A 20,141-nucleotide genomic window follows, 5' to 3' on the forward strand; every position below is an offset into this window, starting at 1 on the left:
ATACTTCTACTATTTTACATGTTTGAATATTCATGGACATTATATATTTTTTAGGTTTTGTACCCTTCTGTTTTGATTTTTTTATTTGACATTGTTTCTCCCCTAGATTTATCCCTGTTATAGAGTGAAGCCAAGTTTGTTCATATAGCTGCTGTGTAGTGTTCCAGTGCATGAGTATATATACGTCTGTTGATGGACATTTAAGTTGCTCCAATTTTTTGCTATTTGTTCCAGTGTTATTGATTTCTAAGAGTTCATTGTATATTCTGGAGTCTTGCCTTTGTGGTTATTTGTGTTGCCAGTATCTCCTCCTAAACTTCGGTTTGTCTTTTAATTTTGGTGGTGGTGTCCTGTGTTGTAAAAGTTAAGTCAGATGGATAAATAATTTCTTTTATGGTTTTGAGTTTTGTGTCTCAGACATAGTCCTACTCTGAGATCATAATGTTATTCTCCTATATTTTCTTATTAAACCTATCTGGAATTGTTCTTTGGTATCAGTGTGAGTCTGAAGTTCTAATTTTATTATTTTCCATTTGAGTAGCCAATTGTCTCCAAATCATTTATCAATATCCTATTCTTTGCTCATTGATTTCTAAGATTACTCCTATACTATCTAATTTCTTTATATGCTTTGGATTAGTTTCTGAGCTCTTCTATTTATCCCATTGCTATTTCTGTCTATCCCTGCATCAGTAACTATCTTAGTCTCCTAATTTTTCTAGCCTAAGATAAGCCTTGATATCTGCTAGTGTGATCTTCTTAGTTCTTCTTTTAAAGAATTTTAGCTCTTCATGATTCTTTCCTCTTCAGTATAAATTTTAAGATAAGCTTGTCAAATTCCATGTAAAATTTGTTGGGATTTTGATTGAAATTGATATTTTTACTTTTTTAGTCTGTCGTATCTCTCCAGTTACTCAAATCTTTAGTAGCCTTCAGTATTCGTCATCTAGGGAGTGAACTTCTTTATCTTTAGTGTTTTTAGCAGTTTATGGGATATATCTCAGATTTCTGAGTTATTTCTTTTGTCATGTCATCCACCCAGTATATAACTAAAGATTAGTATTTTTTAACCTTTTGGTGTATCTAGATTTCAAAAGAATGTATTAAAAAACTGTAAAAGTGTATAAACTAACTTTTCAGTAGTAGGAGAAAGGCAAAATATCATTTAGCAAGTTTGATTCTTCTTGAAGAACAGAATTTTGTAAATAGGAAGGCAATGTGCATAGTAATGCCTTTCCTTCTTTCATTTTTTTTTTAAGATTTTATTTATTTATTTTGACAGAGAGAGAGAGAGACACAGCAAGTGAGAGAGAACACAAGCAGGGGGAGTGGGAGAGGGAGAAGCAGGCTTCCTGCTGAGCAGGGAGCCTGACGTGGGGCTCGATCTCAGGACCTCGGGATCATGACCTGAGCTGAAGGCAGACGCTTAATGACTGAGCCACTCAGGTGCCTCTCCTTCTTTCATTCTTTATTATTTTTTTGTGGAATATCTGGTCTTTTGGCCTATATGAGTTGAGTGGGGTTTTTTGCATTTTATGTGCCTCGGGTAAACTAAGTCAATTTAAAAAGGAACTTAATCCCTCACCACAAGAAAGAAATGGTGATTATGTGACATGATGGAAGTGTTAATGCTGTGTTAGTAATCATTTTGCAATATGTATCACATCAACAGGTTGCATACCTTAGAATTACAGTGTTATGTCAGCTATATCTGAGTAAAGCTGGAAAAAAATAGGGAATTGATTAAGTTATTATATTTAAATAGAGCTGGAAAAAATAAATGTAATCCTAGGACTACAGTGCTAATTTTTAGCAGCAAGAGAACCACACTATGACTAAAAGTAAGTATACATTGCCACCCTCACCCAAGATTTAGAATAGAACGTGTTAGTAATTAAGCAATATGAATTATTTGTAATTCCCCTTCTAAGGTCCTAAAACCATTCATAAGCCTCCCAAGCTGCTGCTATTCATTAAGCAGGTATATGACTGAGCATGTGAATAGACACACAACAGAACACATTAAAATTGTTTTTAAGTCTAAATCTGTGGTAATTGTTGGTAATTGGAGAGGCAGCATGGCCTAATGGTGGAGAACATGGACTTTGGAACCAGACGCTGCCTGGTTCTAATACTGGTTCTGCCACTTACCAGCAATAAGTAAGGTCGTTAAATATTTTGTACTTTAATTTCCTCATCTGTAAAATGAGGAATAATAGTTATTATTAGTTATTATTATTACTATTATAATAGTAATGGATCTTAGTCTTGTTAAAAAAACAAACTTCATTAAAAATGAATTGCTGAGGGGCACGTGGCTGGCTCAGTCAGTGGAGCATGTGACTTGATCTTGGGGTTGTGAGTTCCAGCCTCTTGGGTATAGAGATTACTTAAAAAGTAAAAAATCTTTAAAAAAAGAAAAAAAAGAAGTGATAAAAATCTGACTATATTAATTCCCAGAGTGTGAATCTAATCTTTACCTTAAAGTAATTTAAATTTGGTAGTTTACATTAACCAAGTTTGTATAAGGTTAGGGGAGTTACACTTCATTACAAACACATCCTTCATCCTCTATAACTGAAAGTAGCCATCCTGGAATAATGGACTAGGCAATTTGGGCAACTGAAGTAGCTGGATGCATGTATTCAGGTTTTTGAAGGAAGAGAGAGGATAAAAGGTTTAGAAGAAGCAAGGAGGAATATTCCCCTTCTTTGCAGGAAATGTGGAAGAGAAGCAGTAGTCTCCAGATGAGAGAGCGCTTTTGGGGACAACCAGGTTTCAGTTAGGGAACAGAAGGGAAGCCTTTCAGGGAGAAGGCTGAGGAGTAGAATTTCCACTCAGTGTAAATTAGCCATTATCATCATTATCAGTGTCCTCCTCATCATTATTAACATTAGATTTTGTGATTATCTATTGTGTAATACTATTCTTCTGGACGCTTGAATAAACTTTATACTGCGGTGTTGCTATATCATTTATTGCTGATTAAATACATTTTACTTTCTGTAAAAGTTTGGATATCATGTCTGTGATAATAAACATCAAAATATTCATTATCCTATCATACTTATTGGAAAAGCATGTTTAATCTCATTTTTGGATTAACTACCATATGCCAGGCTCTAATCTGTTGCTGGAAATACAAAGACATGTAAGATATGATACCTCTTTTCAAGGAGTATGGGTTAGCGAGCTCACCAGCATATACCCCGTGTGTGCTTCCATGCACACACGCCCTCAGACTGTTAGCAGTGGTCACCTCTAAGACAAGGAAATGAAAGAGGTGAGATAGTAAGGGGAGATTTCCATTTTTAGCCTTTATTTTTTTACTCTATTATTTTAAAAAATCATCATATAGTTCATTAATATATTAAGAATTTATGGAAGTCATATTTTTTCTTTGTAACAATTAAAAGGAGGAATTGTGGGGTGCCTGGGTGGCTCAGTTGGTTCAGTGGCTGCCTTTGGCTCGGGTCACGATCCTGGAGTCCCAGGATCGAGTCTGCATCGGGCTCCCTGCTCATTGGGGAGTCTGCTTCTCCCTCTGACCCTCCCCCGTCTTGTGCTCTCTCTGTCTCTCAAATAAATAAATAAAATCTTTTTAAAAAATTAAAAAAATAATAAAAGGAGGAATTTTGTTTTTTAAGCCTTTGTTTCTTTCAGGCAGGGATACCAATGGGACCAATGCCAGCACCAGGAATGCCTTACCTGGGACAAACACCTTTCCTGGGAATGCGTCCTCCGGGCCCACAGTACACTCCAGACATGCAGAAGCAGTTTGCTGAAGAGCAGCAGTAAGAGACCTCAGGAGTCAAGCATAAAGACACATGATAGCTGCTATTTTAAGAATGGTCAAATGTTTTTTAATGCAGATTTGAAGCCAGTACAGTCGTGTTGCCTTTAAGATACTTGCAATACATTATTATATATAAGTTTTAAGCAAGAATGGACCTTACGGATCCTCTACTTCAACCCTGTAATTTTACATTTAGGGAAAGTGCGGTTCAGAGGATGAAGTGACTTGTCAGTCCAGGTCACACAGTTACTAGCAAAGCCTGGACCCAAATGTAGGCCTCCTGATGCCCCCAAACATTGCTCTTTCTCCTGTACAACACTGTCTTCCCAAGTCAGAGTTTCCTTTTTGTCTACCTTTGTTTTTTGGGATTATTTTTGAATGCAAAAGATTGTCTTTTTCTCTTGCAAATTAGACAAGAAGTAAATTCATGTGTATAATTTAGGTAAATCTTTTTTTGGACTCGTTTCATATATTTTGAAATTAATGAGGAAATAGTATTGTCATAAGAAAATTAGATCTAATTAGCAGTGAGGTTTTTAGTTCTAGAAATGTAAGGTGATAATTGCCAAAACTATTAGAAGTAGGAATATAACACAGTTGACTCATTTCATTTATTTTGGAATTAATGGGGAAATAGTATTGTCATAAAAAAATCAGATATAATTAGCAGTGAGGTTTTTAGTTCTAGAAGTGTAAGGTGATATTGCTGAAACTATTAGAAATATGAATATAACACAGTTGATAATCTCTGAAGATAGTTCTTTACTAGATTGTTTTTCCTTCAGAAAACGATTTGAACAGCAACAGAAGCTCTTAGAAGAAGAAAGAAAAAGACGCCAGTTTGAAGAGCAGAAGCAAAAGCTCAGACTTCTGAGTAGCGTGAAACCTAAGGTAATATATTCCACCACCACAGCCCACATACACCCTGCATGTGCCTCTCACTCATTCAGTGGATTCTGTCACTTGGGCACCAGCCCAAGCTCAGGCTGTGGTTGATTCATTTGGGTCTGAGTCTAAAAGTGAAGAATTCTTCTTTTCCTGTAAGACACTGTATTATTGAACGGAATGAGATATCAACCATAATTTTTTCAACTCTTTTTTAATACCATTGGTATGTTTGTGATCCTTTCTTGGGAAGATTAATAATTGGTTTTAATACTAGTTAATATAGGATACTTAATATCATTTGTGTCCTGAAGTATTTATAAATGAACCCTTTAATATTTTTGTGTTTTATAGAGTGTCATTTTATGCCTTTGGTATACGTATACACTTATCAGTGTTTTTCTGACTTGGAGAATTCCCTATCTGAAGTATGTGGTAAAAATATTGAAAACAGACCAATATCTATACTTTTAATTTGGGAGGATCTAGGATGAAGTAAGCCATAAGTGAAGATATATCCATATATCTGTTGTCTCTTAGACAGGAGAGAAGAGTAGAGATGATGCTTTGGAAGCCATAAAAGGAAACTTGGATGGATTTTCCAGAGATGCTAAGATGCACCCTACTCCAGCATCACACCCTAAGAAACCAGGTAATTTTAATTTAAAATTTTTCTTTCATTGGAAGGTGATTTCCTGTGTGTTTAATTGACCATTATGTGTGTGTGGAGAGTCAGTGCTCATTTCATCCTTCAAGCTGAGTAAAGATTTGGATGTTTTAAAATTTATAAGGGGTTAAGAATAACATTTCATTAATAGATGAAGAGTTGGTGAATCATTCAGCCAACCAAGTACTCTTTTCTGCTGGCATATATTACTGCTGGCATAAAATTGATAAATTTTATCTTAGACTCTTGTACCTTTTATAGGTGATATCAGTAGGGAATAATCTAATACTGGCACAGTTACCAGTTCTTGACTTTCTGGGACAGCTTTAACTCTGGCCTATTAAATTCGCTTGTTAGATTATATACTCAGATTCTCATTCCAAATGTTCCCCAAAGTAAAATATATAGCAAGCTTGAAAAGAGAATGGATATAGCAGTCAGATTGAGTTCAGAAGGGAAAAACATAAATAAAAATGAAAATTATAAGCTAAATAACCACTCAGGAAGTAATTGAAAAATAGATACTGGAATGCTTGAAACTGGACCCTGCGTGGAACTTAGAAGAAGGCAGAGATGAATGGTCATTGTTAGGGCAAACCTTTTTGGACAAATGCCCTCTTTGGACAACTAGGTGTAGTTTATCAATCTCATTGTTAATAAATTGTTTTGATGTTTAAGTGGTCTCATGAATTCTGTCAACATGCATGCAGTTACCTGTTTCTAGTTAACTGCTTTATACTTACCCCAAAAAAGATTTTTTGAAGCAAGCCCAAGAAGTTTTCAGAGCTTCTCCAGTTAGGGACTTATACCTAGGCCTAAAGTACATAAAAAGAGTTTCAGCCTTTTACCCACCAAAGGCATCTGTTAATCCTCCTGCCCCCACTGACTGTTTACCTTAAAATGTGGAATATACAAACTATCACATAATTTTATACTTCTTCTTAATCATATATATCACTGTGAGAGTTTATAAGCCAAACATATATATCACATAGATTAACATAATTCTAGTCAAATGCAAAGAAACATTGGTTTAGCATTTGCCGCCTTATTGCTGGTAAACATTTAGGGTTCATTTAAAAAATACTCATAGTAGCTCTCCGTTTTCCATTATTACTATTTTCTACCAGTGCTGGTCTGAGAACCCAAATTGAGAACTTAAATCCACACTCTCATAACCATTTTTAGGAGGGGTGGGAATTCACTGGGTCATGGCTTTTTTTTTTAACAAAATTAATTAAGACAGTTTTGGATATTCATTTTTGCATCTTTCATAAAACCTGGAAGCATTGAAGATTCTATTTTATGAATCCAAAGGAGAAGTGTCCCAAAGAGAAGCATGTGGTGTCCCCATTTTTCAGATGAGAGCCTTTTTTAAAAAGACTGCTCCTGTGGCATTAGACTTTAGTAAATGTTAAAGCAATTAAAAGTAGTTAAAAATGTGAAGAAGGTTTACGTGTAGAAAACCCTAAAGACCACCAAAAAAATGGTAGAACTAGTAAATGAATTCAGTGAACTTATAGAGTACAAAGTCAATATGTAAAAATCTGTTGCACTTCTGTACACTAACAGCAAACTATCAGAAAAATTAAGAAAACAGTTTCATTTACACTTGCATCAAATAGAATAAAAAACCTAGGAATAAATTTAACCAAGATGAAAGACCTGTATACTGAAAACTTTAAGACATTGATGAAAGTAATTGAAGAAGACACACACAAAAAAGGAAAGATACTTTGTGCTCATGGATTGAAAAAATGAATATTATTAAAATGTCCATGTTACCCAAAGCAACCTACAGATTTCAGTGCAATTCCTATCAAAATTCCAGTGGCATTTTTTTACAGAAATAGAACAATCCTAAAGTTTGTATAGAACCACAAAAGACCTCAAATAGCCAAAGCAGTCTTAAGAAAGAAGACTAATCATGACGTACCTTCATTTCAAAGTATATCACAAAGCTGTAGTAATCAAAACAATATGATACTAGCATAGAAACAGAAACATAGATCAGTGGAACAGAATAGAGAGTCCAGAAATAAATCCAAACATATATGGTCAATTTATGACAAAGGAAGCAAGAATACACAATGGGGAAAGGACAGTCTGTTCAATAAATGGTGTTGGGAAAACTGAACAGCCACATGCAAAAGAATAAAACTAGATTACTATCTTATACCATACACAAAACTTAACTCAAAATGGATTAAAGACGGGGCACCTGGGTGGCTCAGTTGGTTAAGCAGCTGCCTTCAGCTCAGGTCATGATCCCAGGGTCTTGGGATCGAGCCCCGCATCGGGCTCCCTGCTTGGCGGGAAGCCTGTTTCTCCTTCTCCCACTCCTCCTGCTTGTGTTCTTTCTCTAGCTGTCTCTCTCTCTCTCTCTGTGTCAGTTAAATAAATAAATAAAATTAAAAAAAAAATGGATTAAAGACTTGAATGTAAGACCTGAAACCATAATACCCTTAGAAGAAAACATAGGTGGTAAGCTTTTGACACTGATTTTGGCAGTGATTTTTTTGGATCTGATTCCAAAATCAAAGGCAACAAAAGCAAAAATAAAGAAGTGGAACAACATCAAACTAAAAAGTTTCTGCATAGCAGAGGAAGCCATCGACAAAATAAAAAGGCAACCAACTGCATGGGAGAAAATATTTGCAAATCATATATCCATAAGGGCTGATATCCAAAATAGACAAAGAATTCCTACAACTGAATAGCAAAAAAAAAAAAAAAAAAAAATCTGATGAAAAAAATGGGCAGAGGATCTGAATAGACGTTTTGACAGAGAAGACATACAGATGGTCAACAGGCACATGAAAAGATGCTCAGCATCACTAATCTTTAGGGAAATGCAAATCGCATTGCAAACTACAATGAGATACCACCTCATACCTGTTAGAATGACTGTCACCAAAAAGACAAACAATAAGTGTTGGCAAGGATGTGGAGGAAAGAGAACCCTCATGCATTGTTGGTGGGAATGTAGGTTGGTGCAGCCACTGTGCAAAACAGTGTGAAGGTTCCTCAAAAAATTAAAAATAGAGCTACCATATGATCAGCAATTCCACTACTGTGTATTTATTCAAAGAAAATAACACTAACTCAAAAAAATATATACACCCCATATTCATTGCAGCATTATTTACAATAGCCAGGGTATGGAAGCAACCTAAGTGTACATTGATGGATGAATTGGTAAAGAAGATATAGTGTATGTATACAACAGAATGCTACTCAGCCATAAAAAAGAATGGAATCTTGCCATTGGCAACAATGTGGATGGATCTTGGGGTGCCTGGGTGGCTCAGATGGTTAAGCGTCTGCCTTCGGCTCAGGTCATGATCCCAGGGTCATGGGATCGAGCCCCACATCGGGCTCCTGGCTCAGCGGGGAGCCTGCTTCTCCCTCTGCCTCTCTCCCTGCTCATGCTTTCTCTCTCTGTATCTCTGTGTCTCAAATGAATAAATAAAATCTTAAAAAAAAAAAAAAACAATGTGGATGGATCTTGAGGGTATTAGGCTAAGTGAAATAAGTCAGAGAAAGACAAACCATATGATTTTACTTGTATGTGGAATCTGAAAAACGGAGGAAGGAGAACAGAACGGTAGTTGACAGGAAAGTAGGGGGTGGGAGGTGGGTGAAATGGGTGAAGGTGCTCAAGAGGCTCAAACTTCCAGTTATAAATAAGTCATGGGGTTGTAATGTACAGCATGAGGACTATAGTCAGTAATTTTGTAGTGCATATTTGAAAGTTAGCTTAAAGTTCTCATGAGGGAAAAAAATTTTTTTGTAACTATGGTAACAAATGGTAATGAGACTTATTGTGGTGATCATCTCATGGTGTATATACTATTATCGAATCACTGTGTTGTACACCTGAAACTATATGTGTTAGCCATACCTCAACAACAACAAAAAAGGCAGATTGAGAGGCACATGGTCCAGTTTGAAGCTGGCTGCGGACGATGGAGGGACAGAGATGGAGATAGTCAGGGATGATGTTGCCTTTATCTGTGTATCTGTGTGTGACTGTAGTATTTAAAGTTGATTTATTTAAAATAAATTTTGTGGATTTTGAGAAAAGAATGTGAAGAAGCAAAAATAGTATTATTAAATGAAGTCCCTATAGAGAAGGCTTATTACATAAGTAAATCTCACATTTAACAGTAAAGAGCTGCAGTGATGTGTATAGACTTTAGAGGCAAAGGTCTTTTAAACATAGTCCTCAGTCAGGATTTACTTTCTTAAATTGTTGCGTTGTTTGACTTAGCACTTTATGGTGTCCCAATTTTTATGCTTTTTACAATACCACCTTGGTATTTGGTTTAATGTTCTTTTGTAATTTTCATTCCTCAAGTGGTAGCTTTACTGATGTGAACTATGTATGCAAAGTGTATGGATTAGGCATGATATATTGAAAATGACAAGTATGTATCATGCATTGTTTCTAACTGGCATAATGAAATTTAATCATCAGAGTATGTATCTGTCCAAAATGTATTCAGCAGCATGGAGGTAGGTTTTCTAATATGTGGTACATACTGGTTTGAGAGGATGTAATCTAAACAGATGACTTGGGTGTCAAAAGTAATCACCACTTTGATGTAAATTACTAGTGGTCTCAGGGAAAAAAACTGGTATGAACCTAATAAAAGAAGGAAGGAAATTTTGAGTTTAAATTTTCTTGTTTTTGAACAAAATGTAAAATAACTATAAAACTTTTTGAAAAGAAAAAAAATTGTGTGTAAATAGACATCAAAGTGTTTTTCATTCATTTCATAATTCCATTTGACTCTCATTGCATGTTAGTTCTTGTTCACCTCTGCTATTTATGTTTCAGTATATTCTTTTGGAATTGCACTACATCTTAATTTCTTTTTTCCTTGCTGATTTTCATTTCTGAGTGTTTCATTGCCATTTTCCATTTTGCAGATTATTCCACATCATCTCATTCTACTAAAACTGTCTCCCCATCATCTGCCTTTCTTGATGAAGAAGAATTCAGTGACTTTATGCAGGGGCCTGTTGAAGTGCCCACCTGTGGTCCTTCTTCCACTTCCCAGCCTTTTCAGTCTTTCCATCCCACCACCCCACTTGGCCAGTTGCATACACAGAAGGCTGGAGCACAGCCTCTCCCTCCAGGTCAGATTCCAGTGTCTTTTGCCTTACATGGTGTCCCTGGGCAAATTCCTTCTTTCTCTACTGCTGCAGCCTCATACAATATACAGAAAGCAGGTAACTCCTAGAATATTAATGAAAGCATTCTTAAGATAATCTTGGATAATTTATTTCTCTTATATAAGTAGAATAATACACTGTTGTTGGTAAAAAAAAAAAAAAAAAAGTACCTGAATATATGACTACTCTTGAAATTCACCCAAATAAGAATCTAGATTTTTTAATTCTGGGGGCCTTCCATTCCAGAAAAAGGATTTAAAACTTTTGTTCCTAAATTAGAGCTATTTAAACCACCTTCAAACTTTAAAAACAAACTGATTTCTACAGAGTACTCTTGTTTGAGAAAATCACCAATATTTTGTTCAGAGTAATGAGTCAAGAAAAGCTGCTTTAGAAAGTGCTCTCTCTGGTTCCGTGGTAGAGCACTTGGGGGGCAGAAGCCCGGGTTCTCCATTTATTGTCAGTGTGTCCTTGGACAGATCTTTAAACTGTACCTTAGTTTAGCACTTGTGAAAAGATGGGAGGGGGGGACAGTTACACCTTCATTCTTGAGACATAGATCCTAGCAAACATGTACTTAGTCCAAACTTCCCCAGTTGGCAGATGTAGAAACACACCCAGAGATGGGTGTGTGACTGGCCAAGGGCCTCCCCAGCAGTGAGTAGAAGTGTCTCTATCTTGTGGAGGTCGTCAGATTTCTAAGGTAGCTCTCCTTCCACTATACCATTCTACCTGCTGGCTCATAGAATTCTTGAGAACCAAAGTAGATAATGATGTTTAAGTTCTCTACAACCTCTAAAGTCTTTCAGGTCCTATACAAGTATGTAGTGACTGGATTATTTCAAAATTTACATTATGTGTGGCAGGGCCTACCCTTGAGAATCTGGGGATGGAAATGGATAATTGGAAAAAAATCAGAAATTTGCAATTTTATACAAATAACCCTTCATGCTGTTTGTTTAGGCCCTTCCTTGGAGGAGAAGCTCCTAGTATCTTGTGATATAAGTACGTCTGGGCAGGAACAAATTAAATTAAATACCTCTGAAGTTGGGCACAAAGCCCTAGGCCCAGGTTCCAGTAAGAACCATCCCAGTTTAACGACCAAAAACGGGGGTGCTATAGATGGACGTGTAAGTGGTACCACCACTGCAGAGGCAGAAAAGACTTCAGACCAAAACCTGACCATTGAAGAGAGTGGTGAGCTCATGAAATACTCAGCAAAAAGTTTATTTAACCAAATGTCGCTCCAATGCTAACACCTTAAGCATTAATCTTCAAATGAATGCTGCTTCATTTTGCTAATCAGTATTTTGCTTAAAATATTTTTAATGCATTCCTTTCTCCAATTAACCCCTACGATTTTGCTCTGAATTCTTTCAGCACAGTTATTCCTTTTAAAAATTTTCTGATAACCAGTTTTTTAAATCAGAATCATTCCTGATTTTAAATTTCTTTTCTTTTTATTTTATAAAAATTCTTTCTCCCCTCTTACACTTTCTGTTCTTCCATAAGGTTGAAAGTGAAAATTTAACTGGAAAAGTCACCAATGAGAAATAGTTTTGTTTTTCTGAAATAAATCATACACACTGCTGCCTAAAAGATCCAAGTTTTTATAAACTCAGCTTGCAGAGATAAATTAGAATCTGTGTGGCCTAGGAGACAGACTTTTGGAGGATTTTTTTCTGAACAAAATAAAAATAAAAAATCCCATATATCTAAGGCAGCAGGGTCATATTTGGGTTAAAAAAATTAGACTTTGCAAAGAAATATTATGAAAAGCTGCAAGGAAAGCTTGAGCCAATTACATTTTTTTTTACATGTGTAATTTTTAAACCACTGGCCGTCATGTTTTCTCCTTTAATTTGTGATACATGTGAAATGCTGCAAGCCTTATGTGATTCAGAATATTGATTTGGTACATCTTAGTTGTTTTCGCTTTCTCTTTATGACATAGTTAATGTACAGAGTTGTTTAGAAACCAAATCTTTTAATTGTATTGGTGACTTTTTTTTAGTATCTTCAGCCAGCGCTCTTCTTATAAAAAAGGGTGGCTCAGTGCAATTTCCCCATCATCTGCATGGACCGTTATGTACATTAAATGTTTCTTATCTCCTAGGTGTGGGAGTATTTCCCTCACAGGATCCTGTTCAGCCCAGAATGCCTCCTTGGATTTACAATGAGAATTTGGTTCCAGGTAAAAAAGCTGCTTTGTCCAGGATTCCCGTCTGGATCTTTCACTTAAAGTGTTGAAAACAGAGTTGTGAATATCTACTGTTGTGGTTACAAAATATGCAGAAGGAATTTTAACTTTTTTCTTGTTTATTTTTTTCTGAAAGAGTACAGAAAATTTAAAAGATCTGATATTTCTAAAGACAGCCTTATATGTGAAATAGCTATATAAATGTGGGAGAAATGTTTTGCTTTAATGTTTTATTGACCATCATAGACTTTTATTTCTAAAAGCTTCGCTTAGATGTATCATGCTTTAAAAGATATTGTTATTTCATAGATTATTAATAACCTCTCAAGAATAGTACTGATACGAGCGTCTGGGTGGCTCAGTTGGTTAAGTGTCTGCCTTCGGCTCAGGTCATGATCCTGGGGTCCTGGGATTGAGCCCCACGTCAGGCTCCCTGCTCAGTGGGGAGCCTGCTTCTCCCTCTCCTCTGCTGCTCCCCCTGCTTGTGCTCTCTCGCTCTCTCGTAAATAAATATATAAAATTAAAAAAAAAAAGTACTAATACATTTAATGTAATTTTCTGAACTCGTGATTAATTTTTATATTTTAAAATATATTTGTTTTATGACTTATGTGAAGTAAAAGACCAAGTAGCATCTTTTACAACATTGGATGGTGGTGTTTACTTTTTACTTTATGTGTATTATTACTGCGGAGCCAAAAAAATCCCTAAGGTGTATATTTTGTGATAGTATTCAGTTGATACGAGGAAATACTCTGTTGAGCCATGGCTGATGTGCCCACAGTAATGACTATTATAGCAGCATGTGTTAATCTTAATATATTGTAACATGTTCAGTTTGCTGTATTTTGCCAGTCCCTGGAAAATTGTAGCTGAACTTCTTTTTGGGGAAAAACCAGTAATGTCTACTTTACATTATAATCATATACTCACCAATTGAAAGGCTAATTTTCCCAAATCCTATGGGACTTCAGTTGTACATAAAAATAATAGGTTTTCTTCCAAGTGCCCATTAGACAGTTTGCATCTTCCTACTCTCTGTCTTCAAGCCAAACAAACAAACAAAACCCGCATCTTGGCGCGCCTGGGTGGCTCAGTTGTTAAGCGTCTGCCTTCGGCTCAGGTCATGATCCCAGGTCCTGGGATTGAGCCCCACATTAGGCTCCCTGCTCAGAGGGAAGCCTGCTTTCCCCTCTCCCACTCCCCCTGTTTGTGTTCCCTCTCTCATTGTGTCTCTCTCTGTCAAATCAATTAAAAAAAACAAAAATCTTTAAAAAAAAACAAACAAACCCAGATCTGATATATTTTGGAGTTCCTTCCATTTTCTGCCAGCTTGTATTTCTCCCTCCTTCCAAACATACATGCACACATAATTTCCTAGCCAAAATATGTGTTCTTATAGCCAGCCTACTAACCTATAATCCATATTCAAATCCGGGATGTAAATTTTTTGCTTTAAACATTTTTTTTTTCTGTCTGCCTTAGCCCTACCCACTGTCATCCTCCAAAACTCATCTAACTAGGGTTGCCAGATTTAGCAAATAAGTGTATATAACATCCATTCAATTTTGAATTTCAGATAAATAGTAAATGTTTAGTATAAAAGTATGTCCCATGTGATATTAGCATCCTCTGTTTTATATGGCAACCTCATCTCTAAGAGCTTTTCCCAGTTTGTCCTTCAGAAACCCCATTTGATTGTGGAAAAACTCCTCAGCAGTTCCTTCCCTTTTTTTTGAAACATGTATTCTGCTTTATCAACTTGACTGAAAATTGCTTTCTCTGAAGGCTCTATTCCCATAGCACCTTACCCAGTACTATTTTTGCTCATAGCCTCTAATTCACTGGGGGAGGAGACAGGTGGTATTGGTACAGTTCTCGCCTCCCTACTGCTATTTTCAAACTATTCCCACCATCATTACTCTACAACTTCTCTTTTAAAGTACAAAGCATCTATTTATACCACCTCCATCTTAGTATTGTTACTATCTTCTGAATTTTAAGACTTTCTCTGACCTTTAGCCCCAAATCTTCATCTTCAGGACCAAGTTCCAACCTGTCTTCTAAGCTGTAGGCTCTGTGTGTTGGAAAGTTCCATTTGAATAACCTTTACAGCAATTCAAACCCTGACATGGCTTCAGTTCTGTTAAAGCAGTTCGACTTAAGATTATTCTTGTGTAAGCAACAATGACAACAAAAAAGAGCAATCATTTTTAATATGTTTACATTTGTAATCTGGTCTTTCCTTTGATAGATGCGTATAAGAAAATTTTAGAAATCACAGTGACTCCAACTGGAATAGATACTGCTAAACTTTATCCCATCCTGATGTCATCTGGACTTCCCAGGGAAACTCTTGGACAGATATGGGCCTTAGCTAATCGAACTACACCTGGCAAACTTACTAAGGAAGAACTTTATACTGTTCTCGCCATGATAGCAGTAACACAGGTAGACATTGTTTCTTAAGTTTGATCAAATAACTTTTCAATATAAATCCTATTGACTACAACCTTGTAGAACTCCTTGTACATTAAAATTTAGATTATTTTTAGGATACAGTACTCAGAGATGTAGAGTTTTATATGATGCACATACTAGCAAAATATTCTTTTGTTTAAAGACTGTTTAGTATATGAACATTCTCTGACCTAACTGTATCCTTTCTGAACTTGAAAGTTATTCAATAATAGATGAAATTACTCTTCTTGTTTCTGAAGTCCTTTTTTAAAATTCCTTAGATTTAAGTATTCTTGGTCTGGTAACAATTTTTCTCATAATACAGAATCATTTTAAATGATTTGATTATAATGAATTAACCAAACTTGTCAGAAAGTACAGTGTCACCATCGAGCTGTGTTAACTATTTCTTTGATATTAGGTTTACATGAACCTTGTAAGTTATTTTCTTGTGTCAAATTCATGAGTTTTGGGACTCAGGGTAGAAAGCTATCAGGACTACAGATTTTACATTTAGGTCTCCCTTTGCTGGATTTAGATTATATGTGGTTTTCAATCCCCTAAAATGTTTCCATTTTCCTTCTATTCTGTATAGAGGGGTGTTCCTGCCATGAGTCCTGATGCTTTAAACCAATTTCCAGCTGCTCCTATTCCAACTTTAAGTGGCTTTCCTATGACTTTGCCTACTGCGGTGAGTCAGCCAACTGGGATGTCTTCAGGCCCTGCAGGCTCCATACCCCTCAACCTCGGACAACCAGTCATGGGCATTAACCTTGTTGGACCAGTTGGGGGAGCTGCAGCCCAGGCTTCCAGTGGCTTCATGCCAACTTACCCTGCAAATCAGGTAAGTGGAGAAGCTGTGCATATTCCATATAATCTCTGAAAGTGAATCTGGCAGCTTTTTTCCCAAGGATGCAGAGAAGATTGTTGTATTATGATGGACACTGGAGGTGAAAATTAAACAGAAGTAAAACAATACAAAATTTCATTTCTCATTATTTAAAAAAAATGAAGAAATTTCTTAAGCCTTAAGAGATTTGAATTTTGGCTATAAGTTTATATAGTTCTTTATAGTATATACATTTTAAACATCAAGCTTAATGAGGTTAACTAAATTCTTAGACTGTGTCTTTTGGAAAAGCTAGTAAACCTGAAATTCAAATGCTTCCATTTACTTTTCACTTCTCAGATTAGCAAAAAGTTTAGAAAACATAATAGTGTCAAGGAAAATGGTTTGCTGGTACAGCCTTCTTAGAAGGCAGGTTTGGCAATAGCTGCCCAAATTCTAAATGTCTGTATATTCTGACCTAGCAGTCACACTATTAGGAATCTATCCCATAGAAATAGTAACTCAGATTAACAAAAATATGCAAGGATATTTGTTACAGCATTGTTTGTTAGAGTAAAAAGTTAGAAATAGCTAAATGTCCCTCAGAAGAAGGAGGGTAAATAAGTTTTGCTTCATCTGTATAGTGGTAAACTATTTGATCATTAAAATGAAGGAACTACTACATGTACAACATGGAAAAAATGTCCACATTATAATTACATCTTTTTTTTAAAGTGCAGAACAACATAGTATAAGCTCATTTTTCTATAAAACAAATGAACTGTTCACAGTACTTACTTCCAGAGCATGTGATTAGGAGTCAGTGTTCATTGTTGACTTTGTACATATACTAATGGATTATAACAAGCTTGTATCACTTTTGTAATTTATATCGTGTGTAAAATGTTTTTTAAAGATGGCAGGTTCTCAGTAATAAATGTGATTCAGCTGCTTTAAAATTGTGTAGATTAGTTCTTTAAACCAGTCTTTTACCATTTGTACAAGAGAGTAGCTAAAAGTACAAGACGGGGGGCACCTTTAAGCGACTGCCTTCGGCTCAGGTCATGATCCTGGAGTCCCGGAATTGAGTCCTGCATCGGGCTCCCTTCTTGGCGGGGAGTCTGCTTCTCTCTCTGACCCTCCCCATCTTGTGCTCTCTCATTCTCTCTCAAACAAATAAGTGGAATCTTCAAAAATAAATAATAAATAAATAAAATAAAAATACAAGACAGGGGCACCTGGGTGGCTTAGTCAGTTCAACTTCTGACTCTTGATTTTGGCTCAGGTCACGATTTCAGGTCGTGAGTTTGAGCCACGCATCAGGTTCCACACTGGGGGTGAAGTCTGCTTAAGATTCTCTCTCTCCCTCTCCCTGTGACCCTCCCACCACCTCCCAAAATAAAAAAAATACAAGACAGATCCTTGCTTTAGATACTTGAGTTGGTGTTATATCTAAAGTGTGTTCTTCTAAAATTAGATAGTCATGCCTACCTAATTTAGGTACCTAAACTGGGAGATTTAAAAGGTAGTTTTTGAGTTTGACAGTTGTAAATTTGTTATTTACTCTTTTATCAATTCTCTCTATTTAAATGTCCTCTATACACCTAGGTGGTAAAACCAGAAGAAGATGACTTCCAGGATTTTCAAGATGCTTCTAAGTCAGGCTCCCTTGATGACTCATTCAGTGATTTCCAAGAGTTGCCTGCTTCTTCAAAAACAAGTAATTCCCAGCATGGAAACAGGTATAAAAGGGTTGAATATAGTTAACATTGTGTTTAATAAATGAGAAAGAGGCATCCATTTATTTGTGGCTCCGCGCCCTCTCCCTTAGCACCACCAACTCTGTCAGCTCTGCTTGGCCTGGAAAAAGGCTGTGTATGCTCTGGCCGCTGCCTGTTCTCTTGACCATTGCCCTTCCTGCACAGCTTATGCTCCAGCGATGCCAGAACGACTCCAAACTGATCCTGCTTTTTCAGGCTTCTGACCTTTTACCTTCTTCAATCTGAAATTCTCTCTATAGTTCATTCTGGTTCTATTTCAAAAATCAGTTTAACATAGAAAGTTTTTACTAAATCCCTCTGCATTAATTGTCACCTCAAAGATGAGGGCCCTTCCCTTTTTACTGCCCTGGTGCCTTACAGAGATCTGTGCCCTGGTTACTGGTTTACCTGTTTCCCTTACTAGGCTGTCGTACCTGAAGACAGTCTTTCATGGCTATATTTGTAGTACTTAACCATATTATGTAATTAATAAAGGATTACTGGATGAATGTGTTACAGTATGAAGGTTATAAACCAGATTCATCAAATTAGTGGTTTACTCCTCTGGGGAAAAAAAAACACTCTCAGTGGGTGAAACTTTAAGATGGTGGCCAGATCCAAGATATATGGGTTATTAGCAATTTTGTGTGGCATTATCTCCACATAATAGTTTACTTTCATACATAGTCATACGTTGTAGACTTTTTTTCAGCTCTGACTTGATTACTTCCATGCTTACATGAAAACGTTTTGCTCATGTCTAAGAATCCACACTCATTGTTTATTTACTCACTGAAAAACATTTACTTAACCATCTGCTATATGCCAGACACTGGGGTAGGCACTAGAACTACATAAGCAGAAAACGCAATTCCTGCTCTAAAGAAGCTTAGCTTTATCTGGGTATTTATCTGATAAGATTCTCTTAGAATTGGTCCTTCAGTCTTTGTGTGGGTGTACATGTATAATGAATTCCCTAGTTAATGATCTGTATTCCATATTATGAGTTTATTTTACAGGGATATTTGTTAAATGATGATTTCTAGGTGAGACTGCTTTGGGCAGCACTTTTTTTTTAAATTTTTTTTAAAGATTTTATTTATTTGAGAGAGTGAGAATGAGAGAGAGCACATGAGAGGGGGGAGGGTCAGAGGGAGAAGCAGACTCCCTGCTGAGCAGGGAGCCTGATGTGGGACTCGATCCTGGGACTCCAGGATCATGACCTGAGCCGAAGGCAGTCGCTTAACCAACTAAGCCACCCAGGCGCCCCAGCACTTTTTTTAAGTGGGCTCCACACTGGGAGCCCATCGTGGGGCTTGAACTCATAACCCTGAGATCAAGACCTAAGCTGAGACCATGACTCAGACTCTTTTTTTTTTTTCCCAAAGATTTTATTTATTTATTTGACAGAGAGAGAAAGCACGAGCAGGGGGAGCAGGAGAGGGAGAAGCAGGCTCCCCAACCCAGGAGGGAGCCCAATGTGGGACTTGATCCCAGGACCCAGGGATCATGACCTGAGCCGAAGGCAGATGCTTAACCCTCTGAGCCACCCAGGCGCCCAATGACTCAGACTCTTAACCGATGAACTACCCAGACGCCCCTTGGGTAACATTTTTAAGCAAAAAATGGGCATTATTTGTCCAAGAAGATGAAAAGCCAAGTAAGGTGTTAAGTAGGCTGGAGTGGAGAGTATTGTTAGTCTGTGAAAAAAAAAAAATCTCATTAGTTAAGGGCAGCAACAATGTGGGATGGCTTATGATTTGTGACGTAATCTGTAAAGTGTTTTAGAGATAAGAAGTGGCCTGAGGAAAGTGATCCCTGCTACTGTGTGGGTAAATTCAGCTGCCATTGTGATCCTGTGGTGAGCTGCTGAGGGGTACTCTGGGTTTAGAGTAAGGCACTGAAAAGTGTGCGTCTGAGAAGTGGGTCAGACGCGTTGTCGAACTGGATGTCAGAGGAGAAATAGCCCTTGAGTCGGCATGAAAGGGGATCTGGAAGTCAGCAGTGTCATTCATTTATGCATTCACAAAATACTTAACTGTGAGCCGGGCACTGGGGAGCCTGGAACAGTAGACACCACAGACATGGGGTACCGATGCTAAAATAGTTCAAAAAGGATTAAGGTGTAGGGGTTTTGAGTTGGTTAGCTTCATTTTACTTTTTAAGTGGCAGTATTTAGTGTGGTGTCTCTCCAATCAGACCCCAGATGTGGGGTGACAATAGGGTGGAAGGCAGTGGCAGCCCGTGGCGGCCCGTGATGCAGGGCTGTGAAAGGATTCACCCCTGGTAGAATAAAGGAGATAGAAGTTGATTGAATACACCGCAAGGGAGCATCAGGCAGGACAGCAAAGGAGAGACCATCT

At 37.0% G+C, this 20,141-nt stretch overlaps 1 protein-coding gene across 15 annotated transcripts in view; it reads left to right on the forward strand.

The window, feature by feature from the left end:
• SYNRG (synergin gamma) overlaps positions 1 to 20,141 on the forward strand; it is a 79,290-nt gene that overhangs the window by 19,997 nt on the left and 39,152 nt on the right. For 7 of the 15 annotated variants that reach the window (XM_027625996.2, XM_027626005.2, XM_027626006.2 and 4 more), the window contains 9 exons: positions 3,664 to 3,794; positions 4,582 to 4,687; positions 5,222 to 5,333; positions 10,284 to 10,586; positions 11,493 to 11,726; positions 12,646 to 12,723; positions 14,984 to 15,180; positions 15,785 to 16,033; positions 17,627 to 17,760. In XM_027625996.2, the coding sequence (XP_027481797.1) occupies positions 3,664 to 3,794; positions 4,582 to 4,687; positions 5,222 to 5,333; positions 10,284 to 10,586; positions 11,493 to 11,726; positions 12,646 to 12,723; positions 14,984 to 15,180; positions 15,785 to 16,033; positions 17,627 to 17,760 (1,544 nt within the window). Of the gene's footprint in view, positions 1 to 3,647; positions 3,795 to 4,581; positions 4,688 to 5,221; positions 5,334 to 10,283; positions 10,587 to 11,492; positions 11,727 to 12,645; positions 12,724 to 14,983; positions 15,181 to 15,784; positions 16,034 to 17,626; positions 17,761 to 20,141 lie in introns of all 15 variants that reach the window. The other 8 variants (XM_027626003.2, XM_027626007.2, XM_027626004.2 and 5 more) reach the window with 4 other exon arrangements.

The sequence above is a fragment of the Zalophus californianus genome, chromosome 16 (genome assembly GCF_009762305.2).
Source record: "Zalophus californianus isolate mZalCal1 chromosome 16, mZalCal1.pri.v2, whole genome shotgun sequence".
Classification (NCBI taxonomy): domain Eukaryota; kingdom Metazoa; phylum Chordata; class Mammalia; order Carnivora; family Otariidae; genus Zalophus; species Zalophus californianus.